Source organism: Leucopleurus acutus (assembly GCF_964270905.1).
Source record: "Leucopleurus acutus genome assembly, chromosome: 1".
NCBI classification, from domain to species: Eukaryota; Metazoa; Chordata; class Mammalia; order Artiodactyla; family Delphinidae; genus Leucopleurus; species Leucopleurus acutus.
This window is the reverse complement of record NC_139142.1, coordinates 10,540,545-10,564,875: the sequence shown is the minus strand read 5'-3', so window position 1 is coordinate 10,564,875 and position 24,331 is coordinate 10,540,545. Positions and strand designations below refer to the sequence as shown.

The window sequence follows — 24,331 nt, the reverse complement described above, 5'->3', positions numbered from 1 at the left end:
TCGCTGAAACCCAAACGCTACTAAATCTGATGGTTGTCTTTCCAGATGGGACTTTTTTACGGACCTTGGCCACGTCTCTGATGGACTTCAATGAACTGAGCTCTGTTGCTGTCCTCAGTCAGCTCTTGGAGGTAGGTTTGCTTTCTCGGCACTCTGAGCCCCTGCCGAAATCACTGCTGAGGAAGAAATTCAAAGTCATTTAATTTAAGTATTAAATTTCAAATGTCAAATTAAATTTTAAGTAATTTAACATTAAAAAATTAAAAAAATGAAGATTGCCAACACATAGAATAGTGTCGGTTGGACACTGCTGTTTAGCGTGGACTTAGAATTTACTTGAAGTCTCTGGACCCCTTCGCTAAGAGGTGGATGCCAGGCATGGAACACTCACCTCCACAAAACTCTCCAGCTTTCAGAATGGGTGGTGCGCAGATCCACGTGCATCGCATCACGAGACTTGGATTCAGGTTTCAGCTTCACTGTTTGTTTGTGTATCACAGGATCTGGGTTCGAGGTCTGCTTATTTTCTGTATCATGAGACTTGAAGCTACTTCTCACCTCCACGGCTTATTCGCTGTATCGCTTTACTTGGAGTCTGTCTCCTGTCCTCTGCTCATTAGCTTTGCTCAGTTAGCTTGGAGGGTTGGCAGATTGCCATAGGGACTTTGCTGTTGCTATAGTAGTCATCCTCAGTCTTTGGCCGGTGGAGTTTCCAACAAGCATCATTCACTGCGTTTCTTGACACCTAACCACACCAATTGTAGATCCTTAAAAGGTGTTTCTAATTTCCTGTTCACATGTCACCCTTTCTCACTGAGTCAGAGATCACAGTTTCCCCCCCAACTTTGTGTGGACTCGTCCATTTTTCCCTGTACTCCTGAAGTTACAATGATTAGCCTTTACAGCAGGCACACAACACGTGTTTATAGTGCGAGTATATGATTTTTAAAAACTGATCTTCGCCAAATAGCTGTATGAATTCCCACACTGTTTCAGCAGTTGATTGCCTATGCTTTGTGTTTTTAGGGTCTAAATAACAAAAAGAATTTACCAGCAGGGGGTGCTATGATACGCTGTTTGGAAAACATTGCTACCTTCATGGAAGCTTTGCCCATGGATTCTCCTAGTAGCCTCTGGGCAATCATCAGCAACCAGTTTCAGACTTTTTTTGCCAAGCTGCCTTGTGTTTTGCCTCTGAAGGTAAGCTGAGCCCCAGGATTTCATTTTAAATTGCTTCCTTATTGTTTGCAGATCATCTGGGTCCTGGGTGATTGAATGTTTCATAAAGGGCTATAAGGAATATCTTTTAGCCACAGAGTAGAGAGTGTTATTTAGGTTTTCTCTTCAAACGTTACAGCTTGACAGTAATATGCAGTGGACATTTTGACTTAGTGATTTCATGTTTCCGGTTGAGTAAAACATAAAAAAGTTCAGGAAGACGTTAGTAGATTGTGTTTATCTAGAAATTTTTCTCAAAAGGATATTAAATAAAAGCATAATAGTTTCAGCTAAAAGGAGACCAGACATATATAATGTAAGGCTTCAATTTTAGAGCATTATCTAAAGGGAAGTGATTGCTTCTGTGTGTGTGAATAAAGTACTTGAAAGACCAAGATGTTATTTTTCTATTTGACAACTTTACCCCTCCTCCCCCTCCTCCCTCCCCCCGCCCCTGCCCAATGCCACACCGCCCTCCAAGAATACACACAAAATTACCTAGCTAGAAATCTGGTAGCCTAAGGAACATTTTCCATATGAGCCCATTAAATGCAAAACCAGAATCCTATACTGTCAAAACTGGAAGAAACCCATAAAAACCATCCTTTCCAATGCTCCCATTTTCCAGATGGAGATCTGCAAATTCAGAGAGATAGTGGCGGTGTAAAGATTAGAACTCAAGTCTTCTGACTCCCAATCCGGTGTCCTTTCACTAGCAGACTCCTAGAGTCCTTCTAGAACAAGGGTGAATTAGAGGCATTCAGGTCTCTATAGCAGGGAGAAAGGAGGTAGCTGGGAGTGGCCATTGCTGTGTCTTTGAACCTCATTGGTTCCACAAGCTTTTTGTGCTTTATCCAGGTCACAGATAAAAATATTCAACTTGCAGCAAAACTGGATCTGACAAGTGAAGTTACACGTTGGCAGCACTACTTCTGAAATGCATATTACATATATGTAAAATGTTTTAAAAAGACCAACCACCTCTCATAATACCTTTTCCCAAATTGGCAAATTTGGAAAATGCGACCCCCAAATAAGGTCTGTAAGGATGATAATTCAGGGACCCTTACCTTGGTGTATGCTGGTTTCTTTGAGTCTGAAATTACTGTAAGAAGCAGGAATACTGAGATCTTTGCCATCTCTCACATCCTGTGATTCTTGTCTATCCAGAAATCTAGAGTAGTTGAATAAATCCAAGCAAAGAGAATTGGTAATTTGAAACTATGTATGTACATAGCTATTGTACATATACACTTAGGAAGTCAAGTGCATGCATTTTTTAACATCTTTATTGGAGTATAATTGCTTTACAATGGTGTGTTAGTTTCTGTTTTATAACAAAGTGAATCAGTTATACATATACATATGTCCCCATATCTCTTCCCTCTTGCATCTCCCTCCCTCCCACCCTCCCTATCCCACCCCTCTAGGTGGTCACAAAGCACCGAGCTGATCTTCCTGTGCTATGCGGCTGCTTCCCACTAGCTATCTATTTTATGTTTGGTAGTGTATATATGTCCATGCCACTCTCTCACTTCGTCCCAGCTTACCCTTCCCCCTCCCCGTATCCTCAAGTCCATGAAGCAACTGACAAAGGATTAATCTCCAAAATTTACAAGCAGCTCATGCAGCTCAACATTAAAAAAACAAACAACCTAATCCAAAAATGGGCAGAAGACCTAAATAGACATTTCTCCAAAGAAGATATACAGATTGCCAACAGACACATGAAAGGATGCTCAACATCACTAATCATTAGAGAAATGCAAATCAAAACTACAATGAGATATCATCTCACACCGGTCAGAATGGCCACCATCAAAAAATCTACAAACAATAAATGCTGGAGAGGGTGTGGAGAAAAGGGAACCCTCTTGCACTGTTGGTGGGAATGTGAATTGGTACAGCCACTATGGAGAACAGTATGGAGGTTCCTTAAAAAACTAAAAATCTAACTACCATACGACCCAGCAATCCCACTACTGGGCATATACCCTGAGAAAACCATAATTCAAAAACAGTCATGTACCAAAATATTCAAGTGCATGCATTTTAACACGACCACATGGACCCTCCCTAGGAGCAGAGAGCCATTCAGGGCCATTCATTGCTTAGGAGCCACACACTTTTAGAGAAGGTGTGGGGCAGGCATGGCAAATTCAAATGCCTGTAGGGCGGTGCTATAATGAAAATATTTAACTTGAACATGGACTAGTTGGCAGTATTGCCAGCTGGAAACAATTAGTAAACCTAATTTGTAATAATCAGTCCTGTCCAAAGGGACCCTGACTGCAAGGTTAATGAGTGGAGTGGAGTGAGATAAGGAGAATTGAGACCCTTGAGAACTGGAGAGCACCAGTCCTTTCTAATGGGGTCAGCTGCTACTCCACTCTAGCCAACTGTTATTTGAGAATGCAGTCCTCATCTCCCCACGTTTCCTAAGATATTTCCTGACTTCCTTCATAGGTCACTGTGGGGACCTGATGAGCACCCGGTTTTCAGCCCCTGGTTTAAAGTAATGTAAATGTCACGTCAACTCCTATGGGTATTGAGCAGATTAAATAGACCAATGGTTCCCTTAGGAGGTATTGATACTTGTGAAATGCTTTCAGCATTTATCTGAAAACTTGCCCTGCTGGATTTTGTCTGGGCACTGCCTCTGATCATCCTATGCTGTGTATTTAATCTCTGGGGAAAACATTAAGCCATTGAAAGACCTTCTGTAGTTTGTTCTCATCAATTTAGAGAAGTGGATTTCAAACATCGGTGTGTGTCAGTGTCCCTGAAGGACTTGCTAAAAATCTGAATCCTGGGCCTTATTCTGAGAACTTCTGGTTCAGTAGGGGTGCGACCTGAGGATTTGCATTCCAACTAGTTTCCAGGTAATAGAGGTGCTGCTGGTCCAGGGATCATACTTGGAGAAACACTGGCTTCGTTTGTACTATCTTAAAGAGGTTCGTATTGTACACAGCTGCAGAGACTTCACTGTAACCTGCTATTTTCATATATTTAACAATGTTAAATAATATCATTGCTTATTCTTGCTATAACGTTTTCCCCCAAACCCAGTACACGTTATTTAAAAAGTACATTTTGATGTGGAATTGTGCCAAAATATGCTACTTGATTTGTGAGGCATGATTTTCTGTTGTAGGAATTTTACTGCTTTTTCTTAGGTTATTGTTATATCTTTTCGTAGCAGAGAAATGACAGATGAAATGTTCTTTATTTGGACTAATAATAAGCCTAATGGTTTTAAATTGATCTAAGTAGGTTTTTTTTTTCAACAGGACCTTTCACAAATTAATAGACCTCTTTAGGATTGGGTACATTTAATATCAATTAATATTATTTAATTGTTTAACACTGTTTAATTAATGGTTTAATGAAATTTTTAAAGCTAAGAATTATTTTTTTTCAACATGAATATATGGCATGGAAAACTGTAAGGAGGCAGCTATATTTCAGATTTTTTTTCCCTAAAATAAATGCTTAGAGGAAATATATGAAGCAAAAGATATGTTAAGAAGAGCACTGACTTTTACTTCTTTTGTATTTGTTCATAGTGTTCTTTAGATTCCAGTTTGAGAATTATGATTTGCCTCTTGAAGATACCCTCTACCAATGCCACAAGGGTATGTATGTTTCATAAAAACATAACCAGTTGGTTATTTGGTTATTTTTTTAACCTAAAAAGACAGGCGTATAGCAAGCAATACTGAAGAAATAGTTATCACATACTGAATGCTTCACTTTCAACCTTTTTTTTTAAATTTATTTTTTAGTGAAGTATAGTTGAATTACAATGTTGTGTTAATTACTGCTGTACGGAAAAGTGACTCAGCTATACATATATGTACGTTCTTTTTCATATTATTTTCCATTTTGGTTTATCACAGGATATTGAATATAGTTCTCTGTGCTATACAGTAGGACCTTTTTGTTTATCTATTCTAGATATACCAGTTTTCATCTGCTAATCCCAAACTCCGAATCCATCTCTCTCCCACCATCCACCCCTTGGCAACCAACAGTCTATTCTCTATGTCCCTGATTCTGTTTCATAGATAGATTCACTGTCGTATTTTAGAGTCCACATATAAGTGATATCATATGGTATTTGTCTTTCTCTTTCTGACTTATTTCACTTAGTATGATAATCTGTAGTTGCCACTTTCAACCTTCTGAAAGTGCCTAGTATGAAGAACTCTAATAGATTACAATATCATTGGTCCTTTCAGTCCTGGGCCATGTCCACCAGTTCATCCTCAATACTATGAACTAGATGATCCTTCCAAACACAGATCTCATCGCACTGGTTCCTTGTTTAAAATCTTTAATAACTTCTCCCTTCTTTTAAGATAATGTCCAAATTCCTTAATGGAGCATACAAGAAGGTACTTCATTAGCTTGCAAGCCTGCCTTTCCTAGTTAGTCTTTGGCTACTTGTCCCATCCCTGTGCTTCCTGCGAACTTTCAGAATCATCATCATTATCACCAGCGAAACAATAACCACCGTTTGCTGAGCACTTACCATATGGCAGACATTGTGCTAATTGCGGTACATTTATAATCTTATTTAATTTCATACTTCCTTGCCTTTGCTTAGGCCATTTCCTTTGCCTGAAATGCTTTATACCCTTGCTGGTGAGTGAACTCCTTCTCATTCTTCAAGATGAGAATCTGAATTCCATTCTAATTTATAAAGGCTCACGTTTTCTGTAGCAACTTCCTCCTGTATCAGATCCCACAACACCTGACAGAGCTCTCTGTATGAGCAGTTATATTATACTGAAGTCTCCCCAGTGAGCCCGTGAGCTTTATGAAGTCCAGCACTATGGCTCATCTACTTTCGTATTCCTGGCTACATTCCCAGGCTGCACTATATGCAATAGTGCAATAATTTGTATTGCAATGGCTTGTAGCTACTAGTTAGTATACCAAGAAGCCACATCCCCTGTAACTTTTTACCTTGCCTGTGCTTGCATAGACTCATGGTTTATGCTGGAAAATTGCATAGAGATCATTTGGTCTAGTCTGCTCATTTACAGTTAAGGAAACAGGCTCAGAGAGATGAAGTGTCTTGGCCAAGGTCACAGAGCTGGTTACTGGAAGATTTGAGACTTGAATCTATGTGCTTTGATTTCAAGCTTTTTTATTTGTCTGTTGTACTGTATTGCCCCATCACCATGCTGCTTTGCTAGATAAAAGAGCAAGTTTCTATATAGGTCTGAATTCAGGTTTCTTTTTTTGACCAATAAGGATGTATATCAACCAGAGACATATTCCTCTCCCTATCCCTGTTCATTCATTATTAGTGTTTTAAGGCAACAACATTTATACAAAGCAAACAATACTGAATCAATAATACTATTTCAAAGAGTGTCTCTAAGATTTTCTGTATGGAAAGCACTGCATGGTTTTGCGGGTAATACAAATAACAAACATAATTCCTATCCTCAGAGGCAGCTATCATGTAATGAATTCATTTTTGTATCCATAAGGAAAAAGGACCTCAAAAATGCACATATTCTTTGGTTTAGTCATTCTTTTTCTGGTAATCTATTCTAAGGAAGAAAATGCAAATTTCATGCAAAAACATATTTATTGAGATGTTATATATAATAAAATCTGACTTTTGTGGCCATTAAAATGGATCTTTATGAAGAATTAAATAGCATTGGAAATTTCGTACGTTATTATCTTAACAAAATGTAGTATTATATATACGTGTAAGATTTCAACTGAGTAAACTGGTGTGTGATGAAGAAGAGAAATATATCAAAATGTTATCACTGGGTGATGGGAATATGGATGACTTTTATTTCCTCATCTGTACTTTTCTACAGATCCTGCGTTTGCACACTGAGCATGTATTACTTTCATAATCCAGATAGTTAGGACCATAGAGGTTGAGAAGTAGTGGAAATCACAGCATCGAAGTCTTTTGGAGCCCAGTTAAAATCCTGTCTTCCCTACAGAGCAATTCTCCCTCTGGAAAATTGCCCTGGAATTTGAGTTTGAATTCCATTCAATGGCTGTATGGCCTTAGGCAAGTTACTTGCCTACTTAACTGCCTCAGCTGAAGAATGGGGATAGTAAAGCTTCAGAGAGTTATGGCGCAGTTCATAACTAACAGTAATGGAAGGCTTACTGTTAGCAAGTGCTTTACATACATTATCTTCTTTAATTCTCACAACACTATTGAGATGGAGGTCATTATTATCCTCATTTTACAGGGAAGAGAATTAAGTCCAGAGAGGTTAAATCACTTATTCAAGGTCACAGAGAGCTGAAGTTTGCAAACACTGGTGTGAAATTCTAGAGCTTGTGTCATTAATTATTATAATATACTGTCTCCCCAGGATTGTTATCAGAAATTTAAATGAGATAAACGAAACAAAAGCGTGTAACTCTGCTTGCTACTTAGTAGGTGCCCAATAAATGTCTCTAAATGACTTAAAGCATAAGGATCTAAAACTGACCCTTTATGGGTGGGATTCAGATGGGGAAACCAAAACTGACAGCCTTCCTGGTAAACACTGGCAGGAAGCTGGGTCCTGATGTGTATTATCTAAGCTAATAGTGCTTTGGTACTTACGTGCAAGGGTGGTTTGTGCTACTTACCTGAGATGGCAGGCTTCTAGAGGAGCTGGGTCTGATGAACTCACACATGCCTAAAGATTCAGAGAAATAGAGCAGGAGATCCTAAAGCAAACTTCACAGTCCTGATTGCTAGTGGTGGGTATGAGGATAAGATTGGAGTTACATAGGTTTATAAATGATGCCACATGGAAAAAATGGATTATTTTTAGCAATAAAATGATTAAGTCATGCTCTTTGAGCCATTGATTGAAGATTCAGTTCTGTTCTTGTTAGACAAACAGGGTTGCTACAGTAGCCACCTGGCAACAGATTTGAAATTAAGAAAGAGTGATCCCATTAGTTAAGGTATCATTAGACTTTAATAGTTTTTTTTAGTGAAAGAATCAGCAATTGATTTTGGTTTTATTTTGGCCCCAATCTCATTGCAGAGTTTGTTGGAACCATTTTCAAAACTGCTCAGCTTTGTAATTCAGAATGCCATCTTCACTTTGGCCTACCTGGTGGAGGTGTGTGGCTTATGTTACCGAGCTTTCACTAAGGTAAGGTTGCATGTGTGTTTATGTGTCCCTGGGAAACAAAATACTGGCAGAAACATATTCTTTCTAATCAGTATCAAATCCCTCTTAGGTTAATTGCCTCAGTATAGTTAAAAGTGAGTAATTCAACTGAGGTCTAATAAAATTCATTAGAAGGAAACACTTCGCACACACAAATATATAAACTATACGTTATATATGCAAATGTGGAGAACTGAGGGTCATATGGTTTAGAGGAGAAGAGGTATTCCGAATGAAATGAGATAATGGTCTAAATGACCTCTAATGTCCTTTTCAAGTTCACCATCCTATGATTAGTGGGCAAGCCATCAGTACATATCAATTTTATACCCAGAGTAGAAAAATACCAGCTTGTCATTTGTAAAAGCCTGTGGAGAGCTCCTTAATTCTCATCATTTGTCTGTCTCCCCAGTTCTGGGTTCTTGGCCTCTGAGACTGTAATCTCATCGTTTGTCATCTTGCTTTGATAATGGTTTCTCTATTGCATTATCTTTAGTATCCCCTGCCCCACTACTGAGGAAGTGGAAAAGTACTGCTTGCCCATGCATATAGCAGCCTTGTTGGTGCTGATAGACACTGTCCTAATGGAAAAGCAGAAGGCAGGACAAATTGAGAGCGTTTCTGTCCTTACGAACAATGTGCAAATGCTACTTTTCCAATTGCCAAATTTTCCAAGTTTATTTTCAATGGGCTTTCTGTTTCTGTTGTTCCCTCTTAAACATTCAGAATACTCCTTTATTCACGTCCACTTCTACAAGCCCTTTAATTCCTCCTAAAAAATCTAACTTTTATCAAGGTTTTCATTCTATTTAAAACACCCTTGTCTCCTTTCTTACCATCTTGTGTCCATTCCACCATGTTAAGTGTTTCATGATAACCTTCTCTTTAATCTTTATGATTATAAACTGTTTATTACTCTGCCTGGAACAATATGTTTTCTAACTACGAAAATAATCAGTATTTTTTTCTTCTTTCAAATCCTTCCTGAAAAATAACTTCTTTTTCTTTTTTTCCACTTAAAAAAAAAGACACAGCAGCAAATACAATGAAAAGATATTCTATTTTCAGAAGTCATTTTATTTCTTAATTTTCTTTATGTTTGATTTGTTTAAATTATATATTTTATAGAGGAGGAATCATAATGAGTTTGTACTTTCTATGCTGTGTACTATAAGTATTGATTACAGTGGACCTTCCACTATTTTGAATTCAAGATATTTTTGATTTTAAATATTTTTATTTATTTTGGTTTTAAATATTCATTATGCATTATATCCCCTCATAATCTATCATAACTTTTGTGGCCTCTCTCTTCCTGTTGTCATCTACCCTTCTTCATTCTGCAACTCAAAATGACTATTAGTTGTAGAAAGCTTTGATCTAGGGCATTCCCACCTTTTTCACAGATAATGAGAAACTATAAGAAATAGCTAAAGAAATAGTATCTAATTGAGGCTTCTCCTCAACTGCTTCACAATACTGTGTTAGTTTCTGTTGCACAACAAAGCGAATCAGCCACATGCATACACATGTCCCCATATCCCCTCCCTCTTGAGCCTCCCTCCCACCCTCCCTATCCCACCCCCTAGGTCATCGCAAAGCACTGAGCCGATTTCCCTGTGCTATGCTGCTGCTTCCCACCAGCCAACTATTTTACATTCCGTGGTATATATATGTCAATGCTACCCTCACTTCGCTCCAGCTTCACCCTCCCACCTCATGTCCTTGAGTCCATTTTCTATGTCTACCTCTTTATTCCTGCCCTGCAACTAGGTTCATCAGTACCATTTTATTTTTAAGATTCCATATATATGCGTTAGCATACAGTATTTGTTTTTCTCTTTCTGACTTACTCCACTCTGTACGACAGACTCTAGGTCCATCCACCTCACTACAAATAACTCAATTTCATTTCTTTTCATGGCGAGTAGTATTCCATTGTATATATGTGCCACATCTTCTTTATCCATTCATCTGTCGATGGACATTTAGGTTGGTTCCATGTCCTGGCTATTGTAAATAGTGCTGCAACGAACATTGTGGTACATGTCTCTTTTTGAATTATGGTTTTCTCAGGGTATATGCCCGGTAGTGGGATTGCTGGGTCATAGGGTAGTTCTATTTTTAGTTTTTTTAAGGAACCTCCATACTGTTTTCCATAGTGGTTGTATCAATTTACATTCCCACCGACAGTGCAAGAGGGTTCCCTTTTTACCACACCCTTTCCAGCATTTATTGTTTCTAGATTTGTTTGATAATGGCCATTCTGACTGATGTGAGGTGATACCTCATTGTAGTTTTGATTTGCATTTCTCAAATAATTAGTGATGTTGAGCATCTTTTCATGTGCCCAAGAAAAGACATAGAAAGGTAATAGCTTTGGAGACTATTTGGCAATCGGGCAGTCTCGATAACTTGAAAACTGTCCCACTTAAAATGCTAGAAGTGATGGATGAAATGTAATAAACATGATTTTAAATATATAGCAAATTTTATAAGAATGAAAGTTGAAAAAATGAAAAGGGAATTGAGAACCAGAGTGGTAAGCATATAAGCTGATATTGTAGCAGTCTTGGGGTAGAGAAGTTGATTGTTTTGGTAACTCAGTAGCTTGAGTTTTTTGTTTTTAATTGAAGTATGGTTGATATACAATATTATATAAGTTCCAGGTGTACAATATAGTGATTCACAATTTTTAAAGGTTATACTCCATTTATAGTTATCATAAAATATTGGCTATATTCCCTGTGTTGTACAATATATCCTTGTAGCTTATTTTATACCCAATAGGTTGTACTTCTTAGTCCCCTACCCCTTTCCCTTTCTCCGCTGGTAACCACGGGTTGGTTCTCTATGTCTGTGAATCTGTTTCTTTTTTGTTATATTCCTTAGTGACTTGAGTTTTAAAGCCCATACAGAGAAAGGAAATGAAGTCTTGGGACTATTTCAGGCTGGGAGTTGGAGCTGAGTTGTCCCCAGGAGAAAGCCAGAACCCTTGAAAGGCTATATGTTTGAGAAAAGTTTGATTTGGAAAGGATATATTCTTATATGGAGGTGACAAAGAATGGGCTCTATCTGAGCCTGGGAACTGAAAGATTTGTAGTTTCCCTTGAGAATTAGTAAACATGAGCCTGTCTTTGAACATGTTTAGAATTTGAATTTGCAATACCTGCATGCTCTGTGAACCCCCAAAAGTCAAATAAATTGGTGCTGGGCAAGTAATTGCATTGGAGTGTCTGGCAGAAGCAAGCTCAAAATCAATCCTCAAAGCTCTCTGGAGGGATATGCCTTCAACCTAGGCCCAACAGGATTCCCATAATTAAAGTCTGGATGAACGTGAGATCATGATCTAAAATTACAAAACATGTGAAGAAATAATCCACCATGAACTACTTTAGCATAGTCAACAAAAATCAGATTATTCCCCCTAAGAACTTCCAATATTAGAACAATGTGATAGAGACTATAAAAACATACTCTGAATGATAAGCATTAAAAGATGAATTAAAAACTTGAGAAAAGATCTAGTCACTTAAAAAAAAAAACAGATAGATTTGAACAAAGTAGAAATTCTAGAAACGAAATAGTCATTGACATAAAAAAAACCTCAGTGGACAGGTTAGAGAGCAAATTAGATATAGCCAAAGAGGGATTTAGTGAAATGAAAACAGATCTGAAGAAATTATATAGCATGCAGCAAAGGGAGATAAAGAAATGAAGAATATAAAGAGAAGATTTAGCCAGTAAATTTGAAATCTTGGGAAATAGGGACAATTTTCTAGAAAAAATGTAATGTGTAACAATCAGAAAAAAGATGGCTAGACTTAAATGATAAAAAAATGGAATCAGTAGTTAAAAACCATTACAATTTTTTTTAACATCTTTACTGGAGTATAATTGCTTTACAATGGTGTGTTAGTTTCTGCTTTATAACAAAGTGAATCAGTTATACATATACATATGTTCCCATATCTCTTCCCTCTTGCATCTCCCTCCCTCCCACCCTCCCTATCCCACCCCTCTAGGTGGTCACAAAGCACAAAGTTCCCTGTGCTATGTGGCTGCTTCCCACTAGCTATCTATCTTAAGTTTAAAAACCATTCCAATTTTAAAGACAACTTTCATTAAACGTTTAAGGAGCAGATTGAGCTCTACTTTATGCAAACTAAAACAGAGAATAGAAAAAAAGAGAACAATTTGCAACATATTTTATGAGGCCAATAGAATTTTGATACCAACCAGACAAGGGCAATAGGGGAAAGGAAAATTATAGGCCAGTTATACTTCAAAGATGCAAAAATTCTGAATGAATAATCCCAAGTTAATGCATTAAAAATAAAACCTTATGCTCAGCCATAAAAAAGAATGAAATTCTGCCATTTGCAGCAACATGGATGGACTTGGAGGGCATTATGCTAAGTGAAGTAAATCAGACAAACAAAGACAAATACGGTATGATATCACTTATATGTGGAATCTAAAAATACGACAAACTTGTGAATATAACAAAAAAGAAAACAGACTCACAGATACAGAGAACAAACTAGTGGTTACCAGTGGGGAGAGGGAAGTGGGGAGGGACAGTATAGGGGTAGGGGATTAAGAGGTACAAACTATTATGTATAAAATATAAGGATATATTGTACAACATGGGGAATATAGGAAATATTTTATAATAACTATAAATGGAGTGTAACCTTTAAAAATTGTGAATAAATATATTGTTCCCCTGGAACTTATATAATATTGTATGCCAACTATACTTCAGTTTAAAAAATTAAAAACAACTAAAGCCTCATGACCTAGTGAGGATTCTCTTGTAATATAAAATTGGTTTAAATATTAGAATATCTATTTATGTTGCCAGATTAAAGGAGGAAAAGCTTTTATCATTATCTCAAGAGATACAAAAGAAGCATTCTATATAATTCAACATCCATTTATGATAAATCTTGTCAAACTAGGACTAAAAGGGATAACTTGATAAAGGATGTCTACCAGAAATCTCTAGGAAACATTATACTTATGGTGAAATGCCAACAGTAGTCCCTTTAAAATCATAAGTAAGACAAGAATGGCCATTATCACTGCTTCTATTTGCTCTAGTTCTGGAGGTCCTGCTCAGTTGAGTAAGACAGGAAGAAGAAATCAAAGTATAAGGATTAGAAAGGAAAAAAACTCTCCCTTTTCATAGATGATGTGATTACAAATGAACTGAAGAGAATCTATCTAGACACCTTTTTATAACTTTTATGAGAGTTCAGCAAGGATGCTGATACAAATGAATACCCAGAAATCATCTACCTTTAATTATTCAGCTACAAATGATTATAAGATATACTTTTAAACTAGCATTTATTGTGGCAACAAAAAATGAATCTAACAAAAATATGCAATAATTTTATGGAGATAACCAGAAAATTTTATTGAACAACGTTAAATAAATGGAGACAGATCTCATGTTCATGAGGACCCAGCATAATAAAGATAGCTGATTCTCACAAAATAACCTATAAATTTAGTATAATTCCAATAAATATCCTAGACTTTCTCTCCTGATACTGATGGACTAGATAATTTGAATGTATCCTCCCACTGGATTTGAAAAGTTTCTTAAAAAAGTGAACAAACTATTCTCTGAACACTTTAAAACATCATCAAAATGCTAACCAGATATAGAATTACCAGGCTAAGATCTGAGAGACCACAGAAAGGCAGAGATGTGAGCCTAGCACTGAAGACCTTTTTTTTGCTCTGGGCGTGTTTGCCTATCTGAAAGATGTGACAATTCTGGAAGATCCAGGAGGCTAGGGGGAAAAAAGTCAGAATCCAGGACCTTCCAAGAGTGGAGACTCTCTGATCCTGCACCTCCTGCACCTTTTGGCTGGGACCACTAAGTAAAGATAACCCAGAAGTAAAGTTGTCCTCACATGGACACAGATCCCTGTCAAGACCTTTGGTGGCCCAAGATAAGATATTACAAGGTTTGTATGTGTATTCAGGTAACCCTGGATCACTAGTGCCTCCAGTACCTGGTAAAAAATGAAGAGAAAGCTCTTTGGAGGAAGATAACATTTCAGGCCTCAAATTATTTCTAAAAATATTTTAAAAATAAAGGATGCAACATGCAAAGATAACCAGACATATGAGGAGGCAAGACACCACAAGTGAGAATGAGTAGAAAGAAAAGACAGTGGATACAGACCTACAGGGTCTCCAATAAGTTGGTTATGATCAAGAAAGGACACATAGGGGACTTTTAAGGTACTTGTGATGTGTACCCAACTTGGGTGCCGATTACATGAGTGTTCAATCTATGCTAATCTGTTTATCTGTTCACTTATATTTTATGTACTTTTCTGCATGTGTGCTATATCTGACAATAAATAAAGCTTACAAAATTGAAAATATTCTAGCATTGCATTAACAAGGACAGATCAATGAATTTCAGTATGTTCATACAATAAAACATCATTAAACTGTTTAGTTGAAAGAATGAGAACTATATGTATCAACAGGGACTCACTTCAAAAATATAATGGAGGGCTTCCCTGGTGGCGCAGTAGTTGAGAGTCCGCCTGCCGATGCAGGGGACGCGGGTTCGCGCCCCGGTCTGGGAAGATCCCACATGCCCCAGAGCGGCTGGGCCCGTGAGCCATGGCCGCTGAGCCTGTGTGTCTGGAGCCTGTGCTCTGCAACGGGAGAGGCCACAACAGTGAGAGGTCCACGTACCACCAAAAAAAAAAAAAAAAATATATATATATATATATATATATATATATAAAATGGAGTAAAAAATTATAAGTTGCAGAAAGATTTGCATTGTATGATAACATTATAGAAAGTTAAAAACAAGCAAAAATAACAGTAAGCCTTATAATGGAGGTATACATATGTAGTAAAAGTGTAGTACATGAAATAATAAGCACCAGATCCAAAATAGTGGCTATTTCAAGGAAGGGAGAAAGAAAAGAGAGCACTCTATAGGTAGCTTCAACTATTTCTGTGATGTTTGATTTTTGATAAAAAGTATTAAATAAAGCAAAATGCTATGATTTAACAAAGATGGGTAACAGGTAGATGACGCATTCCATCTCTCTGTTTTTCTGTATGCTTGAAATAGTCCACTTAAAAAGTAAGCTCCTTTCGAGAGGATATGAGACCCTTTCAACAGTGTTACATGTTTTTCTCTAAATCATTTTCTATTGAAAAACATCCTTTTAGATTTGTTTAGTTTCTGCAGTTCTTGGAACCTCTCCTCTGTGAATAAGAACCAAATCTCGTGGTTTCAGTCTTTAAGAGGTAGCCTGTCTTTTTCTTATCCATTAAATTATGTGTTCTCAGTGCTTCACTAAACTCATTACAAACACAAAAATGCCCTTTTTCTTTTTTCTTGGGTTTATTTCTTAAGGACAGTTCATTATGCATTTTAAAATACTGTTTCTTATTTCTGATCTGTGAATCTTTTGGAAGCTCTTTTGACATAGATCTATTCTAACTGAAGTTTTAGAAATCGCTTACCTTCTTCTCTCTTGTTTCGTTTAGGAGAGGGATAAATTCTATTTGTCTCGTAGTGTTGTTCTAGAACTCCTGCAGGCCCTGAAGCTCAAATCTCCTTTACCGGATACAAACCTCCTTCTGCTTGTCCAGGTAGGCTTATGCCTCATTTCACTTTTCATGAAATTCACTTACGTTTGGAAAATTTAAGGAAGGTGTGGGACATATGCATAAATTAAATGTCTGTCCAGAGATAAGAAATAATGTATCTTACGTGAGCCATGATCTGTCTATCACTATGCACTTGGCACTTCCACTGGCCAAAAAAGACCGGAAAAGGAGTATTTATTTTGTTCCTACTGTGGAACTAGTTCTGTGAAAGACAAAGAAGAAGAATGAAACGATAATGTGTCCGCGAGAAGTTTATGGTCCAGTAGGTTGGAGGGGCAGCCCATTAATGGCTTCCAGAGCTGAGGCAGGACTCATGAAGCCAAAAATGAGCGACCCGGAGGCTGAGGTCTGATCACGGAGTCGCATGAGTATGGATGGGTCGCCAAATCTCTGTGAAGCAGAAGTGAAAGTGAGGGTGGGCCCAGCCAGATATGGTCAAAAGGCAGGACGGACTGAGTCCAACCAGGGTGGGATGTGGGTGTGAAAGAACCGGCACCACAGGAGCCCTAAGGCAGGGGGCAGGGCTTGAACACATACCAGGCAGGCTCTAGAGAACTTGCAAAGATTAGTGCTTTTGGTTGTAGGGCTGCTTACGGGAGGCTCTAGCTCTCCATCCCTGGCATCCTAAGCTCAGCATCTTAGGCAAGTGTGCAGGTTTTGATCACACAAGATAGGCTGCAATTAGTGCCATGAGTGAGAAAGAGATGTAGATAAAGTCCTAGGGGGGAGTTAAGAGCAGGAGGCATCTTACCTCATATGGTGTGAAATCAGGGAAGACTTCATGAAGGAAGTGGCGTTTGAACTGGGTCACAAAGGACTGGTGGTGCAGGCCAAACTCTGCCTGGGGTTGGAGTTCAGCACCAGAGGCTGGCCATCTTCAAGCAATAAAGGGAGGCTTCAGCAGAAAGATGGAATAAATTTAGGAATAACGACATGAGGATGGGTTTAGAAAAAGGCTGGCCATGCCAGGGGTGTCAACAAGGGATCAGGTAAACTGGATCCTGCCTCTTACCCCAAAGGTTGAGCCTGGGTTTGAAGACTTGGTCATGAGCTGCAGCTGGGATCAGGGTATCATTCAGCCTGCCTTTGTGCAAAGTACCCAGGAAGTGTGTCACAGCTGTTTCAGTTCTCCCTGCTGAGCATTATGACCAGTCCCAGAGTCTGGGCCTACAAGGTTGAGCTTAAATGAATGAAGGAAAATGGAGCTTGATATCAAGCTGTCGGTTTCCCTGAATCTTAGGTACCTTGGGTGCCATTTGGAGAGATGAGGGAGAAGGGGAAATTAATGGAGCACCTATTAAGTGCCAGGCAGCATGCTGGGGTTTTATATATCCCCCTCACTCCTTCAACCGTGAGAGGAATTGGTCCTGTACCACAGATGAGGAGACCGCAGCTCGGGGGGGGTTCAGTGACTTGCCCACGATCACACAGCTGGCATAAGTAGCGTAAGCACCTGACCACAGGGTCTAATCAGTATAGAGCCCAGCCTAGTCAGGCCCCGTACATCACTTGCCCAGATTACCGTTAATAGCTCTTAGCGTTTTGCACCGTTCATTTCTCCCCACGTCAATCCAGTCTTATAGCCTATGGCTGCCTAGAGGAATTTTGCTAAAACTCTGCTCTTTATCATATCACTCTGTGCATCGAAAACCTCCAGTGACCTTGTGGTACCCGAATTGTCAAGGTCTTCCATCATCTGGCCATATTTGACTATTCAGCATTATTTCCCACTACAAATATTTACTGACCACCTATCTTCGGCTAGGTTCTGGGGAAATAGAGATATAAAGGCATAGGCCCTACCCTTATAACGTGCTAACCAGTATACTGAAAGTCTGTACGGTATAAAACTACTGTAGAGGAGGGAGTGGCCAGCTCAGCCTGGGAAATGGAGGAAGGCTCATTAACTGTTATGAGCCCTGACCTGGCCCAGGTGCTGGGGAAACAGAGATGAATGTCATGGCCCCTTCCTCCCAGGAGTTTCCTGTCGGATAGGGGTAGCTGACATCGAAACAAAAATTCCCGACGCAGTGTGATGGGTACGGTAGCAGAGGTGTGTACTGAGGAGGGAAGTGGTGTAGAAAAGGGATCGTATGTTTTTGAAGGGTGTGCAGAAGTTTGGAGGTTTACCTGGGAGAAGAGGAGGAATACCCTTGTCATTAACCATTTAATATCCACTAACTGGTCCACTTCTTCCCCCGCCTTATACTAGTAATCCTTGGGAACAGAACGGAGTTTTTCTCAAAGGCTTGAGATTTAATAAAAAGTTGGTATACTTTCAGTGAAGAATGGTCTTAAGTCATGTTTAAAGAGCTTTCCCAGGCACAGTGATGCTTTCTGAGAGGAGTGACTGCTGGAAAGTGATGGCAGTGGATGTTGGGCATGATATAGTCAGAGTGAAATGGCTCCCATTGTACCAAGATGCTGGACAGCCCAAGGGGGAGACAGAAGCAAAGCATAGCTGGGAAATATCTGTGTTCCTAAGAAGAGACAGATTGAATCTCTTCCAGTGGATTGCCATTGGCCAGTCCTACCTCTTCACACATCAGCAGCAACACCACTTTTGAGTACAAGTAACTTGGATGCAACTGACCATAGAGGTTAATAAGATCAACAATGGTTTGGAGGAGAGGGCAGGTGACCTAGGCTTAGTGAAGTAGCCCACGAGAGAGGTAAGGCCAGCAGGTTGACAGTGTCTGGAAGTCAGTTGCTTCTGATAGCATTTAGACTGGGGACATGCCACCTCAAAGCAACCTCAGTTTCCAGGCCCTGAGGGTGCTTTCCTGCGGGCGTCAGAGGCTGGTCCCTTGATGGCCCTCAGTCCTGGCAGAGCAGGTCTGTGGGGCTGATCTTCTTGGGTTCTAGCACCCCGCTTTGTGACTGCAACTGGGGGCGGGTTTTTCTCTGAAGTACATTAGCTGGCTGTAATAAGAACTTGTCACAAGACGGTGAAAGAACACCGACAGTTTAAATTGCTCAGTGCTTCGGGAGACCATGAAAACAGTGGTTATTGCATCACAGCTAGGTGAATAAATAACAAACACAAATTAGCTTTAGGAAGAAAGAAGGCAAAAAAGTAAATTCTTCTGTGTATTTTGGGTTCTCTCAGGCCATTTCAAATGTATAACATTTTCATCTTTAAAAACAAATATGTATTTGTCATTGAGTCATTAAGTTAAATTTAAAAATCAGATTGTAAAATTATTTAGATCAAAGAGATATCTGGGGGGGACATTTTGAGATCATGCCCATGAGGAACAACCTAGTGAATAATATTTCGACCTTCTCCAACAAAAAATATTAAACACCATGCCATTTTGAAGTAACATATCCTTGTTCTATAAACTCAGAATAAACCAGTAATGAAAAAATTACTGAGAGAAATAAAAGTGAGGCATAGCTTAAAAAAAACAAAAGTAGTTCCCTTTTCCCCGCTGTGCTTCCTGGCTAAGTCGTGGAGAAAAGTCTGCCACAGGGCCACTCATGGGATGAGGGAGAAGCATCTTTTGTCTCACTACAGGAAGCGGTGCATCTTTCTGCAGTGTTTCCCCGTTCCTTTTTCTCTTGCCCTTGACAAATGTTCAGGCGGGTAGCAGAAGTGGTAGCCTGTTCTCTGGTAGTTTCTCTTAAACCAGAGAATCTAGCATGGAGTCAGAGAGAAGCTTTCCCCTTTACTGGTGGGCAGTGTCAGTTCCTGGTACCTGGGAGACCAGATTCACAATATGAACAGACAATGTGTCTGGGGCAGACAGCGACTTCCTTCTTGGATATCATGACCGTCATCTCAGGACACTGGAGGTGCCTCTGTTTAACTGAAAATGCAACTTGGAAAAAGAAAAGAAAGTAACAACTGGAAGGAAAAAGTCCCCTGGTGGGAAGGGTGAGAGGGAGGGATAGATTGGGAGTTTGGGACTGACATGTACACACTGCTGTATTTAAAATGGATAACCAACAAGGACCCACTGTATAGCACAGGGAACTCTACTCAATATTATGTAACAAACTAAATGGGAAAAGCATTTGAAAAAGAATAGCTACATGTATATGTATAACTGAATCACTTTGCTGTACACCTGAAACTAACACAACATTGTTAATCAACTACACTCCAGTATAAAATTTTAAAAAAGATAAATTTCTTAAAGCTTAGAAGTAAAAAATCCCAAAAGTCCCCTGGTGATCCATCATGAGTGACACTAGCCCCATTGGCGAGAAGAGAGTCAGTTGCTCAGACCTTGGATTTACCATTCGTTCTTTCACCCCACAGGGAACCACTAGGACATTCCCTCTACTATTGTACTTCTCTAATTAATAACTTAGTAGATAGATGAGTTCACAGATATGAGGCTGTTTATAATTCTTTTCATGGGTAAACCCTACTTTTGTTGTTTACCAAATACTCTGGCAGTAAGAGTGTTCCTTTAAAAGACAATGGAACACTTGCCCAAGGGATGCAGGGTCATTCAGGTTCTAAACATTTCAAGGCGGTGACAAGTACCAATCTGGTTTTCAATTTCTAGAACTTCTTCCTGGAGGCCTGGCACTGTGGAGTATCTCCCAGTCTGCTATATTATGGTTGTTCAGCCATCACTCCTGTTATTTGTTTTAACTCACATATACAATCAGGTGGCCTTAAATGTTCAAGTGGATTTTTTAAAAAAGGAAAAAGAGGCATGGAGACAGGAAAGAATTTTCCAAATAGAAAAAATATATGTATTCTTCAGAATCTACTATTGTTGACCATCGGGGTGTAGTTCCCCTTTTATACTTTGGACAGTTGCCCTATCTTGTTTTAATTCAGATCTGTTGACATTTTTGCTTTCACTTATAACATTTTCTCTTCTGCTGTCATGCTGTAGATATTTTATGTGTAATAAGCTATTATTATTGTTCTCAGGATGGATTAGAGTTTTCATAATGGAGTGATAACTCATTGAAAGCTACCATAAAATCTATACAGGCTCAAATCCAAAAGAATTTCCTCAGCTCCTATTATGTGTCAAGAGTAGACATTCTGCTAATTTGCATGTAACACTCCCACTGTGTGGGATACACCTGCATATTCAAGCTGTGAGAAATCATGTGGGTGAAAGGTTTTCTTTTAAAGATAGTTTAGTTGTGGGCTGGAGGACAAAGAAACGGCAGAGTTACGGCTGTTGTTTTTAATTCCCGGATACTATTGATGTGGGGTAATTAATATTTGTTGCGTTAGTAATAATCTGATCACTCTCTGGGATGAGAGGTGGTGATCCTATTTTGAGTATCATTTTGATAATGATTTTAGTAATGACACATAATGGGTATTGCGTTTCTTTTGTATTCATGCGGGAGTGCCTATTTCAGTGGCATATTTCTATCTGAAAGTACTGAATTCTTCCTTCTATAGCCATCATTCTTTTTCCCTCTGATTTTGTTATATTTTGAACAACTCTATAAAATAATAATGGAGTTTTTCAGTTGGCAGCTATATAAAATGAAGACAGAAAGGTTTGTTAAGGTTTTAGTCATACATATTATGTAAAATTACACTGGAGGAAAAGACATTGATAAAAAGTAGTAGGTGATTTTAGAGGTTTATGTACTTTTATGCCTTTTAGTACATCAGACTCTCTGAGACACCTCCATAACTTTTAGAGTGATTTTTTAAAAAATTAATTCTGACTTCTGAAGTTATCTATTAGCTCTCGCAGATCGGACGTTTGAATTTGGCCTCAAGTCTTAACACCACATGGCTAACAACCTGCTTACGTTATGCTACTCAATAAGGTGAAGCTCTAACCTGAGTTTGGTGAGGGAGAAACGCTTCTGCTGAGGGAGATACAGACACTTGAAATTTTGCTTCTTCACACATTTTCTCTTGCCCTTAGGGGCACAGCCAGGCTTGCAAGCATACTTTAGGGGTCAGGGTTTACACCATCCTTACATAGGATACTGCAGAGGACTCCTACCCGCTTCACCCACAGTTAGATACATCTCTCTCTTTTCTTTTTGCCTCTCTTAGCTGTGCAGTCTCTTGGTTCTGCTGTAAAGAAATTAATTAAAACGCTGGAGTCCTGACGGGGCTTTTGGAACTTATTATAAGTCGTTTGTCTTAGATGGCAGACTCTGATAGCTTTTGAAAATACATTTTTTGGGAAAACATGCAGCATCTGCCAGGAGGTTGGGAGTGTTCCTTCTTTTCACTGTGTATCTTTATCAAATATTTTACTTTTTTCTTTTTTTTTTTTTCTTTTTGGCCGCACTGTGCGGCTTGCGGGATCCTAGTTCCCCCACCAAGGATCAAACGCGTGCCCCCTTCAGTGGAAGTGTGGAGTCGTAACACTGGACCACCAGAGAAGTCCCTCAAATGTTTTCCTTTTTTACTTAGAGGCTTGCCAAGGTTGTAGGCTTCATTATTATTATTTATCCTCATTTATTTACTTTTTCTTATTAGAAATAAGTCCAAGTTAGGAGAGCAGACATAAGCATTCTTGAATCAAATAATAGAAAATTTTAGGTGTTCCCTAGATGTTACTAGCTGGTCTTCAGAGTTAATAGCCAAATAGATTCTTCAGCTTTCTCTAACTGTCTGCGAGGCAAATGGAGAGGATAGAATGTGAGCCTGGAGATTTGTGTCCACTCCTGCCATGCGGCTTTCAGGGACAGCTCTGCTTGCTGTCGTCTCAGCTCCAGCTCAGTTACCTGTCCCGAAATACCTTTCAGGGAGGACCGCCTCTCCCACACTTGAAAACCAGCTCATGGCCCCAGATGAGAAGTCTACAGGCCCCTGACCCTCAGAAAGTCTTTTGACGTTAGAGCTTCACCTTATTGGCCAATGCTGCCTGTTAATAACGCCTAGATTCCGATCTCTGGCTAACCTGACAACATGCTGGGTTTTGTTCCTCGTCCTCCTTGAGACTTTTTCTGCTACCCCGATCCGTACTGCTTCTCCTCAGTTTGACGGGGACCATGGCTGCCTGGCTGACCTACCTAAATTTATCATGCTCTTCCAGTATGAGAGTGAAATGAATTAGAAGGAAGAGCTGTCAGGGTCAAAGCTTCTTTCAGAACCTCTGAGCTCTGGGTAGCAGCAGCTTTGGATCCTCAAGTCACTGGGGCCAGAGGCCAAGAAAGAGAAACTAACCAGGAACTAGCTGCTCTTAGCAAACTCTACAGACTTCATGTTTGACTTTTCCCCTAAAACCATTAATAAATAGTTGGGCATTGCATTAAGTGGGAAACACCTGTAAAAATCTGTAATGAAGCAAATCAGGTTGTAAGCTGACAAATCCATCCTCACCATGATCTCGAGTCATACCTGATTAATCATCTCATTCCACAAACTCTTGCTGAGCCCCTCCGAGATGTCAGGCATGAAGCTAGCGCCAGGAGTGAGCTGCATCAGATCTGTGGTCTCGAAGATCTTGTAGCCAGTTGAGAAATAGACTTGTAGATCATTGCAACCTGATGTGATGACTGTTACAATGGAAATGTGTGGAAAGTCCTGTGGGGACACAGAGAGGGAGCGGGGGGCGGGGGGGGTCATTATCAGCACAGAGGATAGGCGTGAATGAAGTGGGAGGAGAAAGACCAGATACTGAGGGGCCTCGGAGGGGAAGAAACAGGTACAGTCCTCACTCTGAAGTTGACTGCTTTTCTGTTTTCAGTCAAAATGTATGGTATAATGACAGAAGTCCAGAAAATCTATGAAAATTCAGGAACTGTCAAAAAGTGCTGAAGAATAAATAGCATGACTTCATAATAAATCTGGCAATGTGACACCTTTCCTTTCTTCCTTGATTGAATGTGGCGTTTCAGTGCCACTGAACTACTGTCTGGTTAAAGTGAGAATCTGTGTGTTAATCCCAGTACTACGATTCTGAATTTCTGGTAGGAATGAACTCTCATGACTAGCAAGTCCCATATATCTAGGGCAGCTTGTCACCAAAGTAGACGCTAATGAATTTAAGCCAAGTTAATAAAATTACAAATTCCTTATTACTGTCCAAATGCTCTTAAAAATAATTATCCTTTCAATTTCTTATTAGTTTATTTGTGCAGATGCTGGAACCAAACTAGCTGAGTCAACGATCCTGAGCAAGCAGATGATCGCGTCTGTACCTGGAGTAAGTCCTGACCGAGTTAACTATCCACATTTTCTATACTCCTCATTTCCTCATTTAGCCAAGAGGTACTTTTGGCCTGTGTCCTGGTTCGCTTTTGATAGAACAAACACTGTAAAATTGAAATCATTAGTATCTTGTTTGAAAGAGCACTGGTGAAAATTTAAATCAATCTCTGCC

The 24,331-nt window shown here is 39.2% G+C and overlaps 1 protein-coding gene across 4 annotated transcripts in view; it reads left to right on the top strand.

Annotated features, from left to right (window-relative positions):
• UNC79 (unc-79 homolog, NALCN channel complex subunit) overlaps window positions 1-24,331 on the top strand; it is a gene marked incomplete at both ends in the record, with an annotated part of 201,032 nt that overhangs the window by 152,812 nt on the left and 23,889 nt on the right. For all 4 annotated transcript variants that reach the window (XM_082852780.1, XM_082852778.1, XM_082852777.1 and 1 more), the window contains 6 exons: window positions 46-131; window positions 1,027-1,200; window positions 4,785-4,853; window positions 8,253-8,363; window positions 15,927-16,031; window positions 24,077-24,154. In XM_082852780.1, coding sequence (XP_082708906.1) covers window positions 46-131; window positions 1,027-1,200; window positions 4,785-4,853; window positions 8,253-8,363; window positions 15,927-16,031; window positions 24,077-24,154 — 623 coding nt within the window. The remainder of the gene's footprint in view (window positions 1-45; window positions 132-1,026; window positions 1,201-4,784; window positions 4,854-8,252; window positions 8,364-15,926; window positions 16,032-24,076; window positions 24,155-24,331) is intronic.